Source organism: Sorex fumeus, unplaced genomic scaffold, assembly GCF_029834395.1.
Source record: "Sorex fumeus unplaced genomic scaffold, SorFum_2.1 ptg000169l, whole genome shotgun sequence".
In the NCBI taxonomy this organism is placed as follows: Eukaryota; Metazoa; Chordata; class Mammalia; order Eulipotyphla; family Soricidae; genus Sorex; species Sorex fumeus.
The window spans coordinates 6,423,922-6,450,273 of NW_026606226.1; the positions used below are offsets into that span (position 1 = coordinate 6,423,922).

At 44.0% G+C, this 26,352-nt stretch overlaps 1 protein-coding gene across 1 annotated transcript in view; it reads right to left on the reverse strand.

Moving 5' to 3' along the window:
• Positions 1–21,258, reverse strand: part of DLAT (dihydrolipoamide S-acetyltransferase) — a 28,533-nt gene extending 7,275 nt beyond the window's left edge. Inside the window, exons 1-11 of the mRNA XM_056107500.1 lie at positions 20,888–21,258; positions 20,360–20,461; positions 19,740–19,864; positions 19,431–19,584; positions 17,576–17,702; positions 12,022–12,209; positions 10,567–10,720; positions 6,109–6,176; positions 4,477–4,569; positions 4,031–4,138; positions 1,114–1,229 (exon numbers count right to left, since the gene is read on the reverse strand). Coding sequence (XP_055963475.1) covers positions 1,114–1,229; positions 4,031–4,138; positions 4,477–4,569; positions 6,109–6,176; positions 10,567–10,720; positions 12,022–12,209; positions 17,576–17,702; positions 19,431–19,584; positions 19,740–19,864; positions 20,360–20,461; positions 20,888–21,166 — 1,514 coding nt within the window. The 5' untranslated portion in view covers positions 21,167–21,258. The remainder of the gene's footprint in view (positions 1–1,113; positions 1,230–4,030; positions 4,139–4,476; positions 4,570–6,108; positions 6,177–10,566; positions 10,721–12,021; positions 12,210–17,575; positions 17,703–19,430; positions 19,585–19,739; positions 19,865–20,359; positions 20,462–20,887) is intronic.
• Positions 21,259–26,352: the final 5,094 nt, after the last annotated feature.

A 26,352-nucleotide genomic window follows, 5' to 3' on the forward strand; every position in this document is an offset into this window, starting at 1 on the left:
GAATCCCTCTTTTCTACAAGACAAAGGGTTGGGATGTAACTTAGTGGTAGCATATTTAAAACAGAGAGTAAAATGCTAAAATTATAAAAAGATTTCCACAAAACTATACTGAAATTAAAACTATTTTACAAACTGTGATACATATATTTCTATATTAGTTCAATTAAAAAATCTTGCAGTATCTCTAATGACGATTTGGAGGTGGGAGGGGCCACACCTGGCTGTCCTCAGGGCTTACTCCTGGCTCTGCACTCAGGTATCACTCCTGGTGGTGACGGGGGACCATAGGGGATGCTGGGAATTAAACCCAGGTGGGGTTTATACAAGACAAGCATCTTACCCGCTCCAGCCCCCTAATGACTAATTTTGAAGCAGTACTGACTGTACAATATTTTACAACATCTGTCTAGGAATGAGAGGTAACCGAGGTTAAACTGTTCATGAACCCTGTCAACACATGGTTCCTCAAGCACTGAGCTAGGTATAGCCCCCAAGCACTGCCAGATGTGGCCCAAAGCAACTCTCCACTGGAAGAAAAAGACAACTGCAATTACAGTTTATATGAAAATACAGTTTATATGGAAACAACTTTCACTGACCACCAGCATCAAGTACAATCAATACCACACTGTGCGTTGTTCTCTTGTCTATACATATATTTCCTTTTACTGAACTTTTTACTGGGAACTTGAATTTTGTGGCCTTTGCTAAATTTATAGCACAGCGGGTAGGGCATCTGCCTTGCAGGCGGCCAACACGGCCGACCCGAGTTCAATTCCTCCACCCCTCTCGAAGAGCCTGGCAAGCTACCAAGAGTATCTCGTCTGCAGAGCAAAGCCTGGCAAGCTCCCTGTGACGTATTCAATATGCCAAACACAGTAACAAGTCACACAATGTTACTGGGCCTGCTCGAGCAAATCGATGAACAACGGGAGGACAGTGACAGTGACAGTGACTGAATTTAGCACTATCTCACTATAGTTTTTTGTTCTCGACCCTTTCCACCTGTCATCTCCCTGACTACTGTTTCTTCTAGCCCTCTATACTTCTATTCATTAAAATAACACAAACTTTTGGTGAATATATAGCTTCCCCCAGCAACACGATACTTACTGTCTTATAACTGTGTCTAGCCAAGAAGAATTTGCTTCTGGTACTTTCAAACATGCCAAAGCTGAAGCTTTTATGATGAAGTCATTGACTGAAAGTTTGCTTTTCCCTTCTAACACCTGCAAAGATAATAAGCCATACTGTTTTTCTGTTTCATTGGAGAGGAAAGAACATTCAGGGTCAATCCCTGTGATACTCAGTCCCATTGTACTTAAATTCTCTTCCTCCAAATAAAAAGCAATTCAGGGTCAGGGAGATAGCTCAGCAGAGGAAAGAAGGCATGCAATTTTTTTTTTTTTTTTGCTTTTTGGGTCACACCCGGCAATGCACAGGGGTTACTCCTGGCTCATGCACTCAGGAGTTACCCCTGGCGGTGCCCAGGGAACCATATGGGATGCTGGAAATCGAACCGGGTCGGCCACATGCAAGGCAAACGCCCTACCTGCTGTGTTATCACTCCAGCCCCGCAAATTTTGGATAAGCTCCAGGTTCAGTTCCTGGCACCAAGAAACCCAAACCACCAAAAATAAATGGGGCAGAAGAGACAGTTCAAAGGACTGAGTGAATGCAGAAGACCCAGGTTTAATCCCAGCTACCACATAGACTCTTGACCAGAAGAAAATAGCCCTCCCACCCCCAGTACCACAGGTGTGGTCCAAATCAAAAAAGCCGAAATACTGAAACAGAAAAAAAACCAAACAAACTTATAACCAAAAAAACATACATATAACCGAAACTCTACCCCAAACCAATCAAACTAAAGCCTAAAACCATACAATCTTGAGCAAAGTGAAAAGATGTGAAGGAGCATATATAATATGTATTTTCTTTATTTAATGTAGACCTTTAAAGATTCATAGTTTCCTGCTAAGCACACTACACCCAGTGATGGTCTGCACTTTCACTGAAAATACCAAAGTCCTGGGTCAGAGCCATAGTTACAATGGGTAGGGCACTTAGCTTGCACACAACTGACCCAGGATTGAACCCAGCACCACATATGGTTACCTGCCATGATCCCTGCCAGGAGTGATTCCCCAAGCACAGAACCAGGAATAAGACCTCAATTACCACCCCCCCCCAAAAAAAATAAATAAAACCCAAAGTCCTCCTTTTTTTTTTGTCACACCTGGCGATGCTCAGAGGTTACTCCTGGCTCTGCACTCATGAATTACTCCTGGCAATGCTCAGGGGACTACATAAAATGCCAGGGATCGAATCCAGATCAGCTGTGTGCAAGTCAAAATGCCCTACCCACTGTACTATCACTCCAGCCCCTGAAAAACAGAAGTCCTTTGAACAGATAATAAAATTTAGTTAGGCTGGAAAAAAAAAAAAACTAAACTCAAACTTCCATAGTGAGAAATGAAACAGGGCATTACTAGCTACCTTACAGAAATAAAATTCTAGGTAACACCATGAACAGCCACAAGCGAACACATTAGATAACTTTTTTGGGGGGTTACACCTGGCGATGCACAGAGGTTACTCCTGGCTCTGAACTCAGGAATCACCCCTGGTGGTACTCAGGGGACCATATGGGATGCTGGGAATAGAACCCGGGTCAACTGCGTGCAAGGAAAATGCCATACCGCTATTCTATTGCTCCAGTCCCACATTAGATACTTAGTTGAAATGGACAAATTTCTAGAAAGAAGCATACTACAAAACCAAAAAGAAACGGTAATTATGAAGAGATACATAAACTTCTTTTATTTCTATTTGTTTTCTTTTTTGGGGCAATATCTTGTAGTGTTCATGGTTTACTCCCAGTTCTGTACTCAGGGATCACTGGTGGGCTTGAAGGACCATAGGGGGTGCCAGGGATAAAACCTGGGCTGGCTCATGCAAGACAAGTGCTCTACCTGCCATACTATCTCTCCAGTCCCCAGTTAACTCATTTTTATCACAACGAGGAGGTTTGATGAAACGGGTGAATTAAGGAAGTACAAACTTCAGGGCAAGAGAGAGATAGTACAGCTCAGTGCAGCAGGTAAGGCACTTGCATTACAGATGGCCAGTCCAGGTTCGATCTCAGGCATCCCATATGCTCCCTCAAGTACCACCAGGAGTAATTTCTGAGCGCAGAGCCAGGAGTAATCCCTAAGCACTGCCAGGTGTTACCCAAAAGACCAAAAAAAAAAAAAAAAAGTACAAGCTCCTTGGGCGGACAGATAGTACAGTGGGGGTAGGGCACTTGCCTTACATGTAACAGACTTGGGCTTGATCCGGGCACCCCAAATGGTCTCCTGAGCACTGCAAAGAGTAATTCCTGAGTGCAGATCCAGGAGTAACCCCTGAGCATTGCTGGGTGTGGCAACCAACCCTCCCCCACTCAAAACAAAATGTAGAAACTTCAGGCTAGAGAGATAGTACAGGCAATCAGGAGCTTGCCACGCATGCAGCAGAGCACGGTTTGATGCCAGGCACCAATGTCATCCTCCCAAGTATCTCTAGGGGTCACTCCTGAGCATTGCTGATGTGACCAAGCTCCCTCATCTTCCCAACAACTTCCAAAAAGGTTCTTAGGTCAGGGATCATAGCTCAGAGGTAGCACACTTGCCTTGCATGTGTAAGGCCCTAGGTTCGAGACCTGATAACTTAAAAAAAAAAAACCATTCTAAAGGCCTAACAGAGCTTAGTTGATAATTATATGCCTCCTATGTACAGAGCCTGAATTCAATCCCTGCACCATGTGGCCCTCCAAGTGTCTCATGGCCCCAGCAACACTGAGCCAATCACCAGGTTCCTGGAGAGCCAGAGAGGTTAAGAAACAGGGGTGTTGGGGGAGGGGGAAGCATCTGCTTTCCATAATCAACAACCGGTATACTGTAATACTGTAACACGATGTGGGGCGAAATGTTCAGTGGAGAAAAACAAGACTTCCAGAATACAGAGCTGGAATTTTCAGACCTTTTACCTTATTGAGTTCTTTCCGCATCAATAAAACTTCTCCCATATTTACATCAATAGAAAGGTAATAATGAGGTATGGTTTGCTTAGACTGCATTAACCGCTGTGCAATAACCTAAAACAAAGAGACAGAAAAGCAATTATGCTGAGATGACACCTTAGCTGAGTAGGGGTGTTTGCCCCTACTTCCTGCTTCCCCTTTAAGCTGACTTCAAGCATTCTTAGAACTGGACCTTCGATAACTGCACCATAACTTATAATCTCATTTAATGGTATTGAATCAGAACAATACTCATGTATTCCAAGTATTCAGTTGGCCAACTCAAGCATCACTTAATCATCTTAGACGTCCTAAATAAAGTTACTATCAATGATCCAACTTATGGAGGCTATCAAATACAAGGAGCAAAATGCCCATAACGGCTATAGATCTAGATTCATGGAGTATCTTACTCGACGAATGTTGCTGATTGGGATATCCGTGAAGACACCTGTAGGAACTGGTGCCACTCCTGGAGCCGGGGGAGGCACAGCAGCCGCTGGGGCCTATGGGAAGAGAAAGAAGTTCCTAGCAATATGGAACAATTTCAGCAGAAGGAACCAGAATTGGTTAATGACTCTTACCCAGACAGAAAAGAGAAAAATTCAAAGACTTACAGAAAAAAAATAGCAGTTTCTAGCTATTTTTTGCCTCTATCATGGCAATAGAGACTCTTACCGTCTGTCACATTATCATTTTTCTTTGTGGCAGAGTATGTTTATTTTTTGGTTTCTGGTACACACCCAGCAGTGCGCCTCCGGGCTTACTCCTGGCTCTATGTTCAGGAATCATTCCTGGCAGTGCCAGGAGGATCTTATGTGGTACCAGAAACTGAATACAGTCAGCTGAGTATAAGTAAGCATCTTGCCTTCTGTAACTATCTCTCCATCTCCTGAGTATGTTTAATGACTAGCTTATGTCAGAATTTTGTACTTAAGGGGCCTAAGAGACAGTACAGGAGGTAGGGCATCTGCCTTGCATGCAGTTGCCTCAGGTTCAATCCTCAACACCCCATAGGGTCTCCAAACTCTGCAGGTGTGATTCCTGAGCACAGAGCCAGGCAGGAGCAAGTCCTGAGCAATTGCCAGGTGTGGCCCAAAAACTAGAATTTGACTCAGAATCACTTGCGTTACTTATTTTGGCTTTGGGTATTACACCCGGCAATGCTCAGGGGTTATTCTTGTCTCTGCACTCAGAAATTACTCCTGGGGAGTCATTTGCTCAGAGGACCCTATGAGATGCGGGGATCAAACCAAGGTCGGCCGTGTGCAAAGCAAATGCCCTACCCGCTGTACTATCACTCGGGCCCTACTTGCTTTTTTGAACTTGAAAGACTTAAATAAGTAAACCCTATTCCTGAGTAGTGTAAAAACAATGAAAAATCTTTCCAATTAAAGCAGTACCTAGTGGTCAGAAAGACTACGATGGGTAGGGCGTTTGCCCGGCACACATCTGACCCAGGTTCATCCCCAGCACCACACACGCCCCGAGCCCCACTAGGTGTTATCCCTGAGAGCAGAGCCAGGAGTAAGCCCTAAACACTAACAAGGTATAACCCAACCATCCTAAAGTAAATAAAAATCAAACTAAGTAAAAATAGGGCCTTGGAGTGACAGGGAGAGCTCAATGGGCTAACGCACATGCTTTATATACTGGCGTCCAAACTTCATTCCCTGGTAATGCATGGTCCCAAGTACAACTGGGAGTGACCTCAAGCAGAGAGCTGAGCAGAGCCGGATTTAGACCCAGCCACTGCCAGATGTGCACCCCGACACACAACTCCAAGAGAGGGCCTTAAACAGAGAAACAATTTGTTAGGAAAAAAATCTAATTTCAAAAAAAATCCGGAATGCATTATCACTGTGGTTTGTTTTTATAAGAATGACATCATCTCCATATGTATATACTGCTAGCCACAGAAATTAGGTAACGGCAGAAGTCCTGATTAAGCTATTAAGTCATTGTGAAAGGCTCCTAACAGCTTAACACAAAGCACTCTGCAGGAGCAAACTGAAGGGGGCAGAAGAGAGCAAACTGTAACTCACAGGAGCAGCTTTGGAAGGCACAAAAGAGTCAATGTCCTTCTTGATGATTCTGCCTTCTGGTCCCGTCCCTTGAAGAGAGAGAAATATCACATACAAGGGAGCATGCTGCGAGTCCCAGCCAAACACCATGATTCTGCAGTGCACGTTCTCCCGGGGGCGCGACTAAAAACCCTCTCAAGAGATCACTACCTTAATCCTGCCCCTGTCACTGATCCCTGAATGTATTAGCTTTTGTAAACTGCTAATTTTAACTGAGTTCTCTTGCTTAGTCTACAGTGTTCTTTCAACTATATTAACCATCCTTTTACACTTACTACTTTAAAGTTTTGTCTAAGTTCTGCTTAATTTTTTTCATCAACCGTACTTTTTAAACTGGGTCATACCAGCAGAAGCACAATGCTAATTCATTCCTCCAAAGGAATTCTAGCTTTCCCTTCTGGCTAGCTTCAAAAGGCCCTCTCTGAGCCACAGCATGATCTCAATGCATTCTATGCTAATCTGACTACTACAGATTCCCTTTGTATGTCAACACAGCTATGTTAACTATTGTTCTGCATACATCGGATAAGATTTTTCATCCCCAAATGGCAAGAATAGCTCTCACCTACAATTATCTCATCTTTAGAAACATTCGTTTCTTATGTGGTCTCCATCATTCATAGCTTTCTCACAGAAGCCAAGGCTCTAAATTGGCCTGTGTCAGAGACTGTAGGAAATAGGTGCAATGTCACACAGGAGAAAAGATCTTCCAAGTTCTTTTTCATTCAATTCAATGTCCTTCCTCCCATCCACAAACTCTTAGGTTTAACTTAGACTCAAGTTGATAATCCTTAACTCTAAAGAGATTCAGAATTTAGTTATTAAATATTTCCATACTGGCCCAGCTCTAAAAAAAGATTTGGTCAAATTTGATTCACCTTCCTCCAAGGCAAAATTCTGTTTTTTTCTTTTAATTTTTATTTAAGCACTGTGATGTACAACATGATTAACAGTACTGTTTCAGACATAAAACATTGTTCCATCACACCCACCACCATAGTGTCAGCTTCCCTCCACAGCGGTTTCTATGGAAAATACAGAAACAGCTCACCTAACCTAGCAAGCAAATGAGTTCTGTAGACTGGCTCAGTGTCTATTATCATTGGTTGGTTTTTATTTCCTTGCTATTTCTTAATACTGTACATGAAAAAAAAAAAAAGCCAAGGCAAGCTTCTGAAAGGACTCTGGTTATACGCATTAACTCCCAACTTTTTTTCCTACAATATAAAAACTGGGTTGGTGAGGATTTGCCTTTATCAGCTCTAAAACAGGTTGCAAGGGGGTAAGAGAGAGAGTACAGGGATGAGGTACTGGCCGTGCACAAGCCTGATCTGTGTTCAATCCCTGGCACGACAAAAAGTCCCCCAAGCCCTGTCAGGTGTGGTCCCTGATCACAGAGCCAGGAGTAAGCCCTGAATACTGTCCGGTATGGCTTCCCCATATAAAAATCAAACAAATAGAAAAAAAATGGGTAACAAATATCATATACCACACCTTCCTGTGAAGACACTAAAGTGAAGGAAAGCTATATATATATATAATATATATAAAATATATATAAAAAAAAATATATATATATAACATCTGCCTGACGCTAAGTGTCAGCCACAATTTTCTGTTTGAATTTATTTGAAACCTGGGCTGAAGAGAAGGTACGGGGATTAAGGGACCTGCCTTGCCATGAAGCAGACCACGGATCTATCCCCAGCACCAAATATAGTTCCCAGGACACCACCAGGAGTAAGCTCTAAGCACAGAGCCAAGGGGAAGTCCCTGAGCACTGCCAGTTGTGGTCCAAATGACAGCCACCGCAGCCAACAAGAATATAAAAAAGTTCATGAAAATCTTTTCAATCCTTCTGTCTAGCTTCCTGAGAAGGCACAAGAGCATCACAAAGCAAGACGGTATAAAGGGACGAATACTAGATTCACAGTAGAAACCACAGGGCTGACCACTGGAGATCCAAGGAAAAAGCCCTTCAATTTTCTGCTTAATTGTGGCAGCCCAGATGAACAGGGATCGAACAGGAAAGAAATAAGGAATGTATGCATCTCAGAAGTTTTGGAAGCAGTAAGAGCCAAACAAGAATCTAAAATTTCTAAAGCATATTAGGAAAGTATTCCTGATGCTTGCCCAAGTGTACATCTAAAAGCTACAGTTCAGGTTGAAAAAAAAAATTAGTTAAAAAGAGCTGAATCCCACATCTGCCATGTGAAGGCCCCAGATCGACTGCTATTCCACTTTCGTGCTCCAAGAACCACAGACCCTCAAAACTGTATTTTAAAAGGAGGTGGAGCTTGAGCAATAGTATAACAGGTAGGGCGTTTGCCTCACCTACTGCCAACCTTGGCTTGATTCCCAGCACCACATATGGTCCCAATCACTACAGGAATAAGCCCTGAGCACTATAAGGCTGGCTAATAGATGACTCCTCATCTTTCATATCAGATCAAATATCACCTCATCTGAAAGATCTTCAACAACCCTCCCAGTCTTAAAAGCAATTTTGGTACTGGAGAAATAGTACAAGCACAAATAGTACAAGTTCAATCCCCAGCACCACATATGAACCTCTGAGCATCACCAAGGAGTGACCCCTGTGCAAAGCCAGGTATGGCCTAAAAACAAAACTAAAAGTAAACATGGATGGGTCCCAAGAATATGGCTCAGTAGTAGAGAACTGCTTTGCAGGCAAAAGGTCTCAAATTCAATCTCAAGTAACACCCAACCTCACCGAGACTGTGTAAACTGGAGCCAGAGAGATTAGTGCAGTGTAGGGCCCTTGCCTTGCATGCAGCCAACCAAGTTCTATCCCCAACATCCAATATGATCCCTGAGCACTCAGGAGTGATACCTGAGTGCAGAGCCAGGAATAACCCCTGGGCATTGCAGGGTGTGGCCCCCAAACAAAAAAGCCTTGTATGTTTTGTTTAAAGGGCTTAAAGGGCTAAAGTGCATGCCTTGCACGGGGAGTCCCAGGGTTGATTTTCAAACATGGCTGGATCACTCTAAGGGCCCCTCAGCACCATCAACCAAACTGCTGATCCAAGTGTGTACTAAAAAGCATCTTAGGATGCTAGAAAGCGATCCCTTAGGTGATGCTCACACATCAGCATTAGGCTCCTTGAGCACTTCTTAAAAAAGAAAAAAAAAAAAACACCCAAAAGGGAAAGGATTGTATAATTTAAATGTGGCAATTAGCACATCAAACAAGCTTCAAAAACAGTAATTTCTCTCTTTTTTCAAATAAGTATCTTAACTTCCTTACCTTAAGTCTTAGCCTTCATCAGATCAAACTTTTTTTTTTAAAGGAGGGATGCTGAGTATATTGATGCAAGGCCTCATATAGCAGTAAAGGATAATACACTCTACCACTGAGGTACTTTCCAATTGCCAAAAAGAATTTACATGTCAAACAATAATAGTAAGACCAACAAACTAACATGAATTGAGTACTTTATATATCCTAGATATGCTCTAAGCACCTTGCTTGTTTCGACATACACTATTATCACTCCATTTTATACACACCCATACATATGTGTACATGTACATCACTAGCTTATCACTTATTTCTTAATATTTAAGTTATTTTATTTTGAGAGGAACAGGTTTGGACCACATCCAGCAATATGCAGGGAAACAGGACGTTCTCTTACACAGAGAAGAAGAGATGGATTAACTAATTCATCAATTTTAAATTAAAATAGTAAAGCACTAACTTTTAAATGCTAAAATTAGTTTAGTACATCACCTAAAGTGATTTAGACTAACTCACCTAAAGATGTTTTCCACAAAACAGTAATAAAGCCAGGATTAATCCCTACATGATATGGTATTCAAGACCCTATCACTAAGTTCTACTTTCTTATCAGGAAGAAAAAGATAAGACATTATTCTATGTCTTCAGGGAATTTTAGTTCATTTTACATGAATTTTACAATTTCAACTAATTACAAATTATGTCAACTTTACTGCACAACTAAACTCTGTCAACTGAACACTAACAGAAATTTCTTACTACATAATCAAGGGTCCGAACAATAGTATAGTGTGTAGGATGTTTGCCTTGCATGCGGCAACCCAGGTTCAATCCCTGGAACCACATATGATCCCCTGAGTTCTGCCAGAAGTGATCCCTGTATAAAGCTGGGTGTGCCCCCTCCCCCCACCAAAAGGTTATGATCAAGTCTATACCCCAACCTTGCTGGGCAAGTACCATATACTTTCACCAACAATGAAGTGGTTCCCATGAATAACAAATTTATAAGCTCATAGGTAATCCTAGACACAGTAAAGCCCAGAAACTTTTCCGACTCTGGTAGCAACAAAAGAGTTCTTTATTCCTTCCTTCATTGTTCTCCCCACTATACTGTGAGAGTTAGACTTCCTGATCTTCAAAAGGAAATTTTAACTTACCCTTTACTTGAGCAATGTCAATCCCTTTCTCCGCAGCCAGTTTCTTTGCAAGAGGGCTAGCAAACACCTTTCCTCTGGGTCCAGCAGGAGTAGCTGGGCGAGGGGCTGAAGGTGTAGGGGCTACAGGTTGGGGAGTTGGAGGAACAGGGGCCATCTTTTAAGAAAAATTACAAAATGTTAATTCACAGCTGCAAAGACTGGTCTGAAAGATAAGCAATTTTAATCCAATTAACTTTCTCCTATTTTCCCCTACTCCACCAACAAAGTAATGAACAGTTTAAAAAAAAAAAGTCATTACCTTACTTTATGATAACAAAGGCCACAAAGTGGAATTCTGCTAACCAGTACATAATATCTTATAGTCTTAAGTATTAATCTGCTTAACTTCCAAGATCAGACAAGATCTAGGATGTTCAGAGTAATATGGTTATCACCCTTAGAGCCTTTCTTCATTTTAATCTCTTGCCTCGTCTTTACTCTCATTCTCTTCCTTCACCAACATGGTTTTAGCTTTTACTTACGCCTAATTTCAAAATTCTAAATTATGCGGGAGGGTTCCATGTTTAAAGTACCTTAAGAAATAAATCAACAAGTCCTACGTTGGAGGTTTCTTAAGAAATCAGCCAGCACTCGTACCTGCCAGCTCTGCATAATCATGTAAGTCAGAAACAAGATTTCTGATAGAAGTCTAGTGTTATTAATGCTTAAGCTCCATACATGTGTGAATACATGCTCTATTAGAGATTTTTTTCAACCTTTTTATTATCTTATAAATCGGCTCTAATCCAAATAAGTACCAATGGTTGAAAATCACTAACGTCTGGTGTTAAGACTAAATTCTATGCAACACAGGCAATGTTATGTCAAAGTTACAGAATATAAGGAAACAGAGAGAAAGCACAACAGGTAAGGCTCTTGTCTTGTACACAGCCAACCGGAGTTGGATCTCTGGTACCCCATATGGTCCCCGAGCACCGCCAGGAGTGATTCCTGAGTGGAGTCAGGAGTAACCCCTGTGCATCACTGGGTGTGGACCAAAAACAAAACAAAACCCCAAAAATATATAAGCTTAACCTACCATAATATGTAAACATCAAGATGACAGACAGTAAGACATTACATAGTACATTCTACAGGAAACAGGGAACAAAGTATTACCTTCCCCAAACATACATCTCCATACCCAGAGTAGAAAAGTAATAACCTGAATTTTATTCTTAGCAAGTCTTGAGAGACTATGAAGAAAAATATTTCAAGAATCAAACTATTGAGTAGTTTGGTGAATGGTATAGTCGCACACATGCTAGAGATTTCATATGCTAGAGATCTCCACATGTGTAATTATCTTCTTCCTTGTAGAATCTTAGAGCTGGAAGGATTTAAGTATTATCTAATCCAATTCCCTTAATTTAGAAAGGAGTAAGATGAAAGTTCCCTCGTTTCTAGAATACCTACTGGGGGTGGGGTAGGCGGCGGTACTTGTGGTTTTAAGTCAGTAACTTCAGTTGGCCTGTAGTCTGCAAATGCTGGTATATCTGCCTCTTTCTCTACAATGATGCAGAGTGGAGTTCCTAGAGGGACATCTCTTGTGCCTTCAGGAACCAGGATTTTTGCCAGGTAACCTTCTTCCTGTACTTCAAAACCTTAAATAGAGAGGGGTGGAAAAATTACAGAATTTCAAGGAATGCCAGCTCACCAAACACAAAGCAGAGAAGCTACTCAGAGAGGTGCCCAGGGAAGATGCACTGCCAGGGATAAAAAAATGTGGGTTGGTCACATATCGTAAGCCCTGGATTACCTCTCCAGCCCCTCAAAATACAGTTTTAAGTAAAGGATCTTCTTCTTCAAACTACATAATGGTTGAAAGTGATTTACCTGTCTCTTTCTTCACCTACAGAATAAGGGTAACAGCACGGGGGAGGGGTAAGCATGTCTAGCATGGGCAAAGTCCTGAGTTACATCACCAGCATCAGATGGGTGCCTCCAGCACTGCTGAGTGTGGCTCTACCCTCAACACTACTGGGTATGACCCTGAGGGAAAAAATGAGGTAGTAGTACCCACTTCACAGAAATGTTATGAGGAATAATTAGTATTTTTATGTACTTAGAAATGGTATTTAGTACAAAGTAATATATGTCTGTTCAATCAGACTAGGATAGACTTCAGAAAAAGATTAGTTCTAAAAGGCACTCTTAAGACTATCTCCAGGGCTCGAGTGATAGTAGAGAGGATGCTTGCCTTGCACAAAGCCAACCTGGGTTCATCCTCTATCCCGCCAGCAGGGATCACTGGGTGCAGAGCTCAGGAGCAAACCCTGAGTACTGCTGGGTGTGCCCCTCCAAAAAAGAAATATCTCTGGCCCAGACATTTTCAGAAACCCATGTCCTCTTTTGAATTCTTCTCTTTCTCTCCTCTCATACACCTCTAAGTAAATTTCAATAAAAACTATTTTGCTACACACACACACACACACACACACACCTGACAGTGCAAGATAAAGCACAAGCAGCAATGCACTGGATGAGAAACACTGGGAGGGGTCTCTAGACCTGAGCACTGCTTGGGACCCTCTCCACGATCCACTTACTTCATCTCTAAGGTCAGTCCCTATGCAAACCTATCAAGGCGACATTAATGTACCAACAGAATGTCAACTGTCCACTTAGACCAGAACTTAATGGACAGCAAATTACAGGAGTAAGTGTGTCAGTTATTGCTACGGGATTACATCCCTTAAAGCATCCTTGGAGCTGTCCAAAGAGGTTATACTTGGCACTATGCCAAATAAGAAGCCAGTGACAAAGGTCAACTTTTGCCTCTTGGGGCTTTGCTTTCTGTGGCACTTTCAAGGACAAACTCATGTCTCTGTCCTTGATAAACACATCTTTGACAAATTCTTCTTTATCCCAGAGGATCAGTATTCAATAAGGTGTGTTTAGGGTACCTGATTGTGGGAGACAGTAAACCTCTCTTCCATGCTGTGAGTGAAAACGTTAAGACGGCCAGGAGAGATAGTATAGTGGCTATGACACATGCCTTGAATACAGCCAACCCTGGTTCAATCCTTAACAGCACAAAACCCCTGAGCACTGTGAGGAGTGATCACTGAGCAGAGCCAGGAAGAAGCTATGGGTACGGTTGTGTATCCCCCATTCTCCCAAAGATACAATTGTATACCCATGTTTTATGTATAATTTCAACAAGGCATCATGGGAAATATCTCAATATTGGAAACACCACATGGCTATGCATCCATTCTGTTTTTTGTTTGTTTGCCACACCTGGTAGTGCTCAGTGCTTACTCCTGGCTCTGTGCTCGAGGATGACTTCTGGCAGACTCAGGGGACCATACAGGGTGCCAGGAATCGAACCTGAGACAGCCAAGTGCAAGTAAGGTGCCCCACATACTGTATAATCACTCTGGCCCCCTATTCTGTTTTATATCAGCTATCGATCTAGTTTTCTATTTAATCATGAAATCAATGTACCTTCTATAAGTTCATTATCTTATAATTATCTTATAATTATAACCAGATTTCTGAAGTATTAGATCTACTACTTATGCTTCTTTCTTATTTCTTGTTCTACAGGGAGAACCATTAACAGAGCTGGAGTTGAAAACATTTTTATTTGTAATTACTTTGTCTATTTTTACTACTGTTGCTTATTTGTGTTTGTCAGACTCTAAAATACACTTGGAAGAATACATCTCCAGATCACAACTTCTAATTTTGTAGAACACTGCTGGGAGAATTTCCTATTCCACTCAATGTGGAAAACAGTAAAGCTTAATCTATTCGCTTAGAACAACCTTTGATTGTATGGCCTTGTTATTACACCACTCCGGATATACTGACTGGAACAGAATCAACTTATGTACATGTAAGAACAATTAACTGGAGCACAGAGATAAGAGATCCCTGTACAGATTCCATAAATACTGTGCAGAAATTTCTGTGGTATAAGCAAGGCAGTTCCATTTATGGCACTGTTCTTATTTTTCTGGGTTTTAGAGTCTCACAAAGTTATGCTCAGAGGATGCTCTAGGCTTTGTGCTTAAGGGCCATATGCTGTACCAGAGTTCAAACTGGGGTTGGCTGCATGCAAGACAAGCACTTACCCTCTAAACTATCTCTTCTTCCTAACAATTCATTGATTTTGTAGCTCTGTAAACTATGAAACCCTGTAAGATTGTACCTTGTAGTTGAAGTATTTATAACAATAGCAACTTTTAAAAGGAATATTTAGAAAGAAAACATTCCAAGTTCACAAAAAGTTTGAACAGATAATACTTATCTGGAGACAATTCAGTACAAATCTCTAACATATTCAATACCATATTGGGGCTGGAGTGATACGACAGAGGGTAGAGTGTCTGCCTTGCAAGTGGCCGAACCAGTTCAACCCCTGGCACCCCATACAGTCCACCAAGCCCCATCAGGAGTGATGCCTGAGTACAGAACAAGGTGGAAGCCCCAAATACCATCAAGTGTAGCCCAAAAATCAAATAAATTTTAAAGATTCTATACCAGTCTCTATATTAATACTTGATATTCAAGTTATCAGAATCCTGTCTTCTAAAAAATATATTTTTGGAGGGAGAGGAGGGGATGGTGATCCGACAGTGCTCAGGAGATCCAATGTGGTGCTGGAGATAAAATCAGGGTCAGTCACATGCAAGGTTAAGTGTCTTAACCCCTACACTATCTCTCCAGTGCCTGGATCGAAATCTCTGATTCTGCACAGTGGGCAGAAAGATAAAAAGGAATTGCTTTGATAGAAGTGGAAAGAGTGTGCCTTAGGCACAGTAGGGTCCTGTTTAAGTTCTCCTGTGTCCCATCAAGGAACCAGTTTAAAGAATGACTTGCAAACAACCACTGCAAAGGAAGGAGGTCCACTTTCTCCCACTGCATCCTGGACTATACATCTTGGGAAATATCTATAAATAGTATAACAAACGAGTATTTAGGTTGGTTTTATTTCTGAGCAAAAATACAAATCATAAGAAGAAAGGTGGGGGCACACGTGTTGGCTACATGAAGTCCTGGGTTTAATCCCTGGCAAAAGCCCCCATTTCACCCACCCCCATATGACCCTGGCGGCCCTTGATCACTACCAGGTGTGATCCTCACAGCACCAAGAAAAAAATCAGACCGAAGGAGCTGGGGAGATAATTCAAAGTGCTGGAGCACAAGCCTGATGTATAAAGGACCCTGAGTTCGATGCCCAGAACCTTAAGACATGAACCCCTCCACTTCTCCCTCATGCCCTCAAGTTCTACTGAGCCCAAGTAGAAGCACTCTTCTGGGTCCAAACATTGAACTGTCCATACCACACAGCTGGGTAGAAAAGGCCCCAAGATCTCCTAAGCACTGCTTGGGAGAAACTCACCTCACCCTTCCCAAAACAGAAGGGAGTATGATGTACTATGATGCTGATGTACATACACACGTACACAGAGAGAGAGAATGTGTGTGTATATCTGTGAGGCGCTGAGGTTTTAACCCAGGGTCTTATACAAGTGAGGAATTTGCTCTTATACCTAAGACACATCCCTAGAATGCATGCGCGCGCGCACACACACACACACATACACACACACATTTGGGAATGATTGGTAGGTAATACATAGGTGTACTTCCCAAAATTGTTCCCAAACTATGAGAAGGGTCTAAATCCTAGCTTCAATTTTTCCTCAAAATCATTTTATATGGTATTTTCTTGCATCACATTATTTTCGGGCGAGAAAGAGATCGCAAGAGTTGTGCATGCAGGAGACTAGGTTCAGTCCCAGTACTGTTCCCCTGAGCATAGGTGGGAGTAGGCCACGTGCACTAGTGGGAATTATTTTCTCCAGGGCCGAGGATGTAGATCAGCAGTGAAGCGCATGCCTTAATAGTATAAGAAGCTCTGAGTTTGATCCCTACTACTGCACAGTCCGCCAAGAACTGCCTCTGGAAGTGGCCCTGGGACTCCAATTATGGTCAGTAGTGGCCCTTAATTTTCTACAAAAAGTTTTAAGGCCTGAGAGATAGTACAGAGCTAAGGCACCTGCCTTGTATGCGTCTGACCCCAGTTTGATCTCTAGCACCAGATACGGTCCCCAAAGCACCACCACAAGGGATCCCTGAGCACTGAGTCAGGAATTAAGTCCTGAGCACTGCTAAGAGTGGCCCCATTCCCTCCCCCCTTCAACCACCTAGTTTTCCGACTAGAGAGAGAATTCAACAAGCTGAGGTCCTCCTTTACTCCACTCCAGCCCAGGTTCAATCCCTACCAGTGCATATGGGCTCCACAGCACCATCTGGAGCAACTCTCTAGTACAACTGGGAGTAGCCTTCAGCACTGCCAAATATGATACAAAAAATAAATAAATAAAAATTTTTTCTCCTGTTCCCTCTTTTTAACACATTATCCAGATTGGGAATGGCAGTCATCACACAGTTTTTCAATAGTACATAAAGCTAAGAAGCAAACTCTGGCCTTAAAAAACAATTTGAACCAATATACCCTTGATAAGTGAGAATACAGTACAAAATTATTATATAGAACTATGCACATTTTGGTTATAAAATGTTCTGTTCCAGGAAATGAATCCTAAGAATTAAAGGGTTTTTATTTTTGGTGGGTTTTTTTTTTTTTTTTTTTGCGTCACGCACAGCGATACACAGGGGCTACTCCTGGCTCTGCATCAGGAATTACTCCTGGTGGTGCTCAGGGGACCATATGGGATGCTGGGAATCGAATCTGGGTCAGCTGCATGTAAGGCAAATGCCCTACCTGCTGTCCTATCACTCCAGTCCCAAAACTAAAGTTTTTCTGTCGTTTCAATCGTGCAAGATAAGACAGCAATCTTCTTCCCTTATTGTTTTGTTTGGGGGTCACATCAGCAGTGCTTAAGGTTTACTCCTGGCACTGTGAGCAGGAAGCACTCTCGCCAGTGCTCCAGGGACCATATGAGGGTAACCATAATCAAGCCTCAATGATTAAGAGCTGAAGAACTCTCACCTATAGTGGCCTTGTCAGTCTCTATCTCTGCCAGTAAGTCTCCTTCGCTTAGCTTCTCACCCACTTTTTTTTCCCATCTCTGAACTGTGCCCATGGTCATTGTGGGGGAGAGGGCAGGAAGAAGCACCTGTAGAAACAAGCACATATTATTGCTTAATACTAGAACAGCTTGGATGCAACAGCACCCAGGCAAGCTTGAACAATTTTATGGAACGACAGTGGCTATGACAATTCAAATTCCCAACTGCCTGATGCCCCCCCTACAGCAAAAGTTCTATGTCTCAGCAGTATCCTCCCAGCTGAAACATTCTTTAAAGTTCTGGCTTTACAGTTTCAGTGATACTCCAACCCACCTCCCAAAGTTAAAAGCATTTTGCATGTGGGAGATTCAGGTTTGATTACTATACCACATGGTCCCCCAGCACCACAAGAGCAATCCCTGGAGAACAAGCTGGGAGTAGTCACCATCACTACCAAATCTGACCAAAAATGAAAAAGAAAGACACCCGCACCCCAAGCACCGTCTCAATTTTTGTTTTTTAACACTTTGCATGTGGTGCTAGGAATCAAACCCAGGACCCCTCTCAGAGCTGTATGTGCAAATATAAGCTCTACCTTTGAGCCATATCCCTAGTCCTTCTTAACACTTAGTTTAAGTTACACTCTCTAGTTTCAAAGAATGATCCTGGTCCAAACTATCTTATTGTGCTGTCTAAACATCTATTTTATTAGTCAAAGGAAATGCTTTTCTACCAAGAAACTTTTCTACCAGATAGCTTTCCAAACAAGGGGGGGGTAAAAAAAATCATTCTTACACTAGTCGACTAAAGCCAAACATTAGACTGCTTGTTCTAAATGAAAAAAATTGCTTCCCTATACATATAGCTTATAATTAATTCATCCACTGACTCTGGATGCATATTTAGTTGTTTTGAGTTTCAGTTGTTGCCTTCTACAAATAAAGTCATATATGGAATCATAGTGTGCTGACAGAAAAAAATCAACTTAGTTAATAATATCCCAGGAAGACAGGGGAAAGAAGCAAAACAATTCCTTAGAATTCTGATTAGAAAGATGGTTTTCCTGTTCATAACCTGTCATCTTCAGCTTATAGCTGGTAAGTAAAAATGTAAACTGAACACCAGGCAAAACTTTTTTTTTATCATTAATGGCTGTTAACAAACCTTGTAACATATATTATAACCAAAAAAAAAAAAAATCCCTATACAGAAATTTTGACAAACTAAATCAAATTCTAGTCTTAACACTTTAGAAAAGTGACAGCTGGACACTTGCAATATCTAAAATAAAACATACATGGGAAAATCCTGCTATATTACAAATTTCGTTTTTTTAAACTGATTTTGTTAACAGATTCCACTCTATTTACTACCTTCAGCTTTGTCCTGCTTTTTTATATGCATTAGCTACACTACTATTTGCCAGCAGTTTTCTCATGTGTTAATAATGTAACTAAACTTCACACACACTTAGACAACAGTATCAAAAAAAAAAAAAACATCAAATAGCAACTCTCATTCATTATGTAACACTTTGGTCTTATAAAAATCTCCACTCAGGGAACAGATACAGTATAACTCATACTCTTAACATATTCTTGAATGAAGTTCCAAGCATTCAACTGTACACTCTACTGAGCATTAAAAGTCAAAGAACCTGTTAAATTCACATGCCTGGAGTAACTAGGAATAAAAGCTAACTTAGATGTACTTAGATGTACTTTCAAGTGACAAGAGCTGGTCACATTTGATGGCAGTTTCCAGGATGTGAGTCATAAAATAAAATGAGTAAGTAATAAAGTATCTCGAGCAAACACTCAGAGGCTGAGCCTCACCTGCATGTGAGTGGGATATGAGCTACCAGGAGCCTGGGCAGAAGGTGTAGGTGGCGAAGCAGCGACAGCAGGGGTTGGTGCTGGGGCTGCTTGTGGGGTGGGTGCTGCCGAGGAATCCAATGTATAATTTTTAAAGGCCTCAATATCCTCAGGCCTAAGGAAGAGAAAGAATGCATAAATATAAGGGGGTTATAAAGCAGTTCAGCTCCATTAGAAGTAAAGCTTGTAATTCCTACGATCTCATTTACGGGTTAAAATACTACACTCTTCATCTAAGTACCAATCAAATTGCCAGAGCGAACTACTCACTTTTCAACTGTGATACAGATGACTGCTCCAACGGGAACATCTCTGGTACCTTCAGGAACAAGAATCTTTGCCATGTAACATTCCTCCAAGCTCTCAAATCCAACAGTGGCTTTATCCGTTTCAACCTTTCAACACAAATGCAGACGTTTAGGTTTACAACGTTAGTTATCAACTATTAGTTGTGTATAGAACCACACAGATCAACAGGTGAAGATTAAGCCTCCATTAGGGATTTGAAAGAACAAATTTTAACAATGTTAGTTAAAAATCCACGTGCATCTTCCCCAACAGAACTTTCCTACTACTAGCTTGTAAAAAGTAAGTTTCTCGGGGCCAGAGAGATAGTACAGTGGGTTAGGGCTCTTGCTTGCATGCGGCCAAGTTGAGTTCAATCCCTGGCACCACATATGCTACCCCCCCGCACCCAGCCCTGCCAGGAGTGATCCCTGAGCACAGTGCCAGAAGTAAGCCCTGAGCACTGCTGGGTGTGCCCCCTCCAAACATCAAATTTTTTTAAGCAACGGGGATGGTGTCCGATCTAAAAAAAAAATCAACGTTCAGCCGGTTAAGCTAAACCAGTTTCTTCGAACTCATTTCTATACGTAAAGCAACTTACTCACCTCTGCAATTAGTTCACCCTCGTTGATTTTCTCCCCTTCCTTTTTTTCCCACCGGGCGATGGTGCCTGCCTGCATCGTGGGGGAAAGGGAAGGCAATGGCACCTGGAGGAGAAAAAAGGAGAAACACTCCCTTTAAACTCGAGGTCCGATTTAACGATTCATTGAGTTCAACCTCATTGAATGCAGACGACCGCGTTCCATCACCCGCAGGGCACTCCCGAGAGCACCCGAGCTGCCGCCTCCTCCTCCTCCTCCTCCTCCTCCTCCTCCTCCTCCTCCTCCCAGCCCCAGTCCGGGCCACCAGATCGGACCTCGGTGGCCCCGGGGCCCCAGGGCTCTTACAGTAAGGGCACGGACCGGGGGAGGGAAGCCCAGGAGCCCGCGCGGAGCCCGGCGCGGCCGGGACGATGACACACAAGGGGAAGTGGGAGGAGAATCCGCGGCGGCGCGGGGAGGGTTCCCGAAGCCGGGCGGCCGTCCTGAAGGATAACGGGGCGCCCTGAAGGGCAGCTCGGGGCGGGGGCTCACCTTCTGATGCGGCGGGAGGCTGTAGGCGCGGCGGCCCGGCGGCCCCAGGAGCTGCAGCAGGAAGCGATTGCGCGGCGTGGCCCGGGCCCCCGGGCTCCAGCCACTGAGGGCCCGGCCCCCGCCATGGCCGGTGGTCGCGCCGCGGCAGCCCGCCGGCACCCGGCCGGCCCGCGGGGTCGCGCCCGCCGCCCCGGGCCCTTCCTTGCGCGCGGCCCGCCGCGCCCAGAACACCGCGCCGGGGACCGCACGCTGGGCCCGCCGCGCACAGACGCGCCACATCGTGCCGCTGCCCCCCACAAGCCCGACACCAACGCGTCTCCGGAGTGACCTCTCCGAGAGCCGCGCGGCGCTGCCGTCAGCCACGCCGCGCCCGCCGCGCGCTGTCGTAAAACGCTCCCACACGCCGCGGCCCGCCCCCTGCGCGGCCCTCAGGAGCGCGCGGCGGCGGGGGGGAGGGGGGGGCGGAGAGGAGGGCGCGACGCCCGGGCGCGAGAGGGGGCGGCTGGAGGCGGCCTGCGGAGCCGCCCGGGAGCAGCGAGACGGCCCGGCGGGCGGGAAAGGCATCCCGGGGTCGGCAAAGGGAGGAGCCTGAGGGGACGGCGCCGAGCCAGTGGCCCGACCCGGTGGGCTGAGGGGCGGGGCCGCGTGGCGCGGAAACGCGGGGCCCCGAGGCCGGCCCGGAGCGCGGGGTGGGTGGTGCGGGGAGGGAGCGGGCCGCGGGCGTCCCGGGAGCCCACCCTCCCCCCACTCCACCCCCGCCCACTGCCGATCGGGGGGTTCGGGCGCGGGGCACCTGCCCCGGCTGGCCCAGATCCGATCTCAGGTGTGCGGCCCAACCGGAAGTCGGCGGGAGCAGATTTCCCCGCCCGGCGGCCGTGAAGGGCAGCCAAGAGGAAGGTCCATTTGTACCCAGGCTCGAGCGCCGCTGCCGCAGCCGGCGGGGTTCGCCGACGGAAGGGATCGGCTGACCCAGCTCGCCCACCCGCGCTGCGAACCGTTCCTTGAGCTGTCGGAGCCGCGGTCCAGCGGGCCGCCCGGGCGATCCCGGTTCGAGTCCCCCATCCGGCACCCAGCCCGCTCCGGCAGGGATCCCAGAGCGCAGAGGCGGGAGTCGGCGGCCCTGAGCCACCCACCGGGTTGTGGCCTCCGGGAAATAAGAATAAGGCGTACAAAAAAAAATAAGGAAGAGCTCTGGTTTCCCCGGCTAGGCTGGGAGGACTGCGGGTTACTCCTGGGAAGTGGGCAGAGCATCCGAGAGGGCAGCCCCATGCACCTGTGGAGTGGACGGAAGACATCTCCCAACCACCCCTGTCCGACTGTAGGGTGATCATCCTGTTATAAGGCGAAAGTACTGTTGTTTCTGAGCACGAGATCATCAGAAGGAAACACGGGCTCCCGTCCCCCACTGTACAGATGGTGAGAGAACACCAAGAACCCAAGAACGACTGGACAGGAAAAATTTGGGGGGGGGGGGGGGGAGGAAAACAAATCCAAAAATACATTTTAAAACATATTCAGGGGCTGGAGTGGTAGCACAGCCGGGATGTTGTTTGCCTTGCACGTGGCTGACCGGAGTTCAATCCCTGGCATCCCATATGGTCCCTCCAAGCACCGCCAGGAGTAATTCCTGAGTGCAGGGCCAGGAGTAACCCCTGAGCATCCCTGGGTGTGACCCAAAAAGAAAAAAAAAAAACATTCAGGGGCTGGAGCAGTAGTACAGCGGGGTAAAGCCTTATATGGCCTGTTGGGGTTGGATTCCCAGAGCCCACCAGGAGTGATCAGAGCCAGGAGGAAACCCTAAGTAGTACATAGCCAGGTGTGGCCCAAAAAACAAAGGAGGGAGGGGGAGCGAGGGGAAGAGGGAGGGGAACAGTCTCACTAGTTATTAAACATTGGGGAACGTAAAACAGCCCGGATGTCCTATTTCATACATGCTTGGAAAAAGGAGCTGTAAAAAGCAAACTGGGCGAGCACTGTTTATTCCTCTGATCAGGCCTGCCTACCCGCCCTCCTGGGTAGGTCCAAAGATCTGCTGTTTTGGAGCAGCTCCTGCTGGTGGCTAGCCAAGAGTTCCAGACCAGCGCTGTCCCCCTGGACTTTGGCACTGCTGGAGCCACCAGTTCTGCCGCTGGTCCTGGGACTGCCCTGAACGGCTTGACAGCTTGTCCTTTGCTCCTGCCAGGAACCTTTTCTCCCAAGCAGCAGCAGCAGCTCTTCTCCAGTGCTATTTTGGGCTCTGTCCTGTCTGACGCTAAGGAACTCTGCTGTTAATTGCCCGCTTGCCTTGTCCACTTAACCCCTGGGAGCCTGTCTTGGGGATGCTGAGCAACCATTTCTTGCTGTTTCCACGGAGGGCCTGAGTAAGAGTGCTAAGCTTCACTATTAAACACAGTTTCTCTTGTCAAAAGCCTGCACTACTGAGGAAACTGCAGTAAAACAGATACACTCACTGGAGGCACTGAATATTGGTTTTAGAGATCATAACAAAAGTTTACATGTTTCCCCAAAATTCTCTTCCAGTATTTGTATGACCTTCAAAACACGGTGCTGAGTCGGGGAGACAGCTCAGGTGAGATGGCATGGGGTGTATGTGCCAGGCCACAGCACCTCTGCCTAGAGGGTTAGTGGCTCCCCGGCACCCTCCTAGACAGACCACACAACCCTAGGCCCACCCACTTAGAAAAGAGCTACCAGCAGCCACCAGGCCTCTTTCCCCAAGCACTATTGGCTGTGCTGTCTATATTTTTCCCCCAAAGGGAAATAATAGTGTTATAGCAAAACTGGAAAAACAACTAGAAATAAGGAATAGATTAGGCAGACATATCTGCCTAATAGAATAATAAGCAGTCAAAATATTTGAATTAAATAGAAAAGCATATTGAAATGAGAGCAGTTATCATATAATGTAGAAATATTCTGCAGCTGGAAAATATAAGTAATTATAATAAATCAAGAATTGAAAGGGCCAGAGCTATAGTACAGCAGTCACAACCAACCTGGGTTTGACCTCCACCCCACCTCCCCGAACCTCATATGGTCCCTGAGCACAATGCCAAGAATAAGCCCTGAGAACTGGACAGGTGTGGATCCAAAACATTTCTTCTGGGTGGTGGTGGGGGGCGGAAATCCACACCCAGCAGTGTTCAGGGCTCATTACTGGCTCTGTGTTCAGGAATCAATCCTAATGGGGCTTAGGAGACCATATGAACTGCCAGGGATCAAACCCAGGTCAGCCTTGTGCAAGATAAGTACCCTGCCTGTTATGCTATCTCTCTGGCCCCAAATAAAAATTCTTTTAAGGACTTAGAACTGACTAAACTCTGATACTATTTTTACTGCATTTGAATTTATTAACTAGATTTAAATTCACTTTTGGGGATGATCTTTAGTTTGCTGTGCTGTTCTCTTAAGTACAATACCATGTTTCACTTTTTTATTTTTCTTCTGGTTTTGGGATCACACCCAGCTCTGGGCTTACTTTTGGCTCTGTGCTCAGGGATCTCCCTGGCAGGTTCAGATGACTGAATAAGGGTGCTGGGGATCAAACCTGGTTCAGACACATGTAAGGCAAGCACCCTACCTGCTGTATATACTAAACTCCATCTCCACCTTGTTTCACTTTTTCTCAAAGCATAGCAAATTTTTTGTGTGGTGCCAAGGAATGAACCAAGGATTTCACATCTCTCCAGTGGCTGCAAGTTTACATTTTAAAGGATCAAATCCAGGGCCTTACACCAGGAAAGACGACAGCCCCTTAAATACTTTTGGTGAGTATAGTTATTATAGAAGGGTATATGTCAAAAAGTCCAAAAGTGATTCTGTTGATGCCAGAGGTGGGCCAGGAACACTTAGATTTGTCAAATCAGTTCAGGGAGAACAGACTTAAGAAAAAACCCAATTTGGATAAAAAAAAATTTAAGGAAATGGGGAACCCAAGACTAATATTTGATATAGTAAGACTTGTAGAATACTACTACTGATATACAATGGATTGACAGTAGAGGAAGATTCTAATTCAGGTCTTTACCCTTTTAGCACAATAATGGGATAAACCTATTAAACTGGATAGCAATTAGCAGATGAAAATATGTAATTGAAAAGCACTCAGGACAAAAAATTGATGTATATAAAAACCATTTCAATTAAAATACTAAAGCCTTAAGTTTTAGGGAGACAACTTTGAAATTAATTTGGGGATTCTGGCTCTTTTAAACATCACATTTCTGGAGCCAGAGAGATAGTACAGTTGGTAAGGCACTTGCCTGGCACACAGCCAACCTGGATTGGATCCTCAGCAACCCATATGGTCCCCTGAGCTCACCAGAAATGATCCCTGAGCAAAGATCCTGGAATAAACCATAAGCATGGTCCACTGTGGTCAAAAAACCAATTATGACACTTCTGAAACTCTCGTTAATGTTTCTTTGCTTTCACATAAGAGACTATTTACAGCAATTTTTTTTTTTTTTTGCGCATGGTCCCCTAAGCATTTCCAGTAGTGATCCCTGAGCACAGAGTCAAGAGTAAGCTTTGAGATGGGAAGGAACCTGGGGACAGTGGTGCTGGGAAGTGTACACTGGTGGAAGAATGAGTGTTGGAATACTGTATGACTGAAATCTAATCATGAACAGCTTAGCAAAGGTCTATCTCACAGTGATTCTTCAATAAAAAGTTAAAAAAAAATAAGCCTTGAGTACAGCAGGCAGTTGTATCAAAACCAAAAGAAATTAGTAAATAAATAAAAGAAGCGCTAAGTCAATGAATTCTCTGTGAATAATAATCCATTTTATGTTTGCATTGGAAATACCAATAAGCAAACTATCTGGAGCAATGAACTTTCTTATCTGTACTGTCTATGCAATAAGCAAACATGCTACCAGGGAGATCACTTGAGGAAATTTACTTTCACTAAAGGTTAACCGCTTCATTGATTAGTATCCGCCAGTAAACACAAATGAAAATGACTTATGGTATTCAGTTTGCAAACTCCATTTTATTCGGTTTGTCTTTTCTTTTAGTTCAAAAATCTGGTACATACAGGCAGTTAAAAGTGGTTATCATTTTGATAATCACAAGCCTCTAGTAAATCCTCATGAAAACATTGTAAAAGGGAGAAGAGAATACATGGCAATAATCTCTTTGAAAGCAATGGTTGCAAACATCCAGTTTCTAAGAAAATATAATTTTACATTTATACGTATTTCAAACAAACCATACCTCTTACATATGTTCACGTAATGGGAGTGTGCAATCATGTTTGAGGGTGAAAATGAAAATAATAATGAGCTAAATTAAAGTCCTCTTGGATATGATGTAGAGCATAAAGATATTTTCCTCAATTTGCAGCTATTGGTCAAAAAGGGTTACGAGGTTGGTCAATAAGCAGAACTCTGCCATGACCAAGTTTAGTCCAAATATGCTAGGTATGTGTTGTTTTGTTTTTTTTTTGACAAAAGGTTTTTATA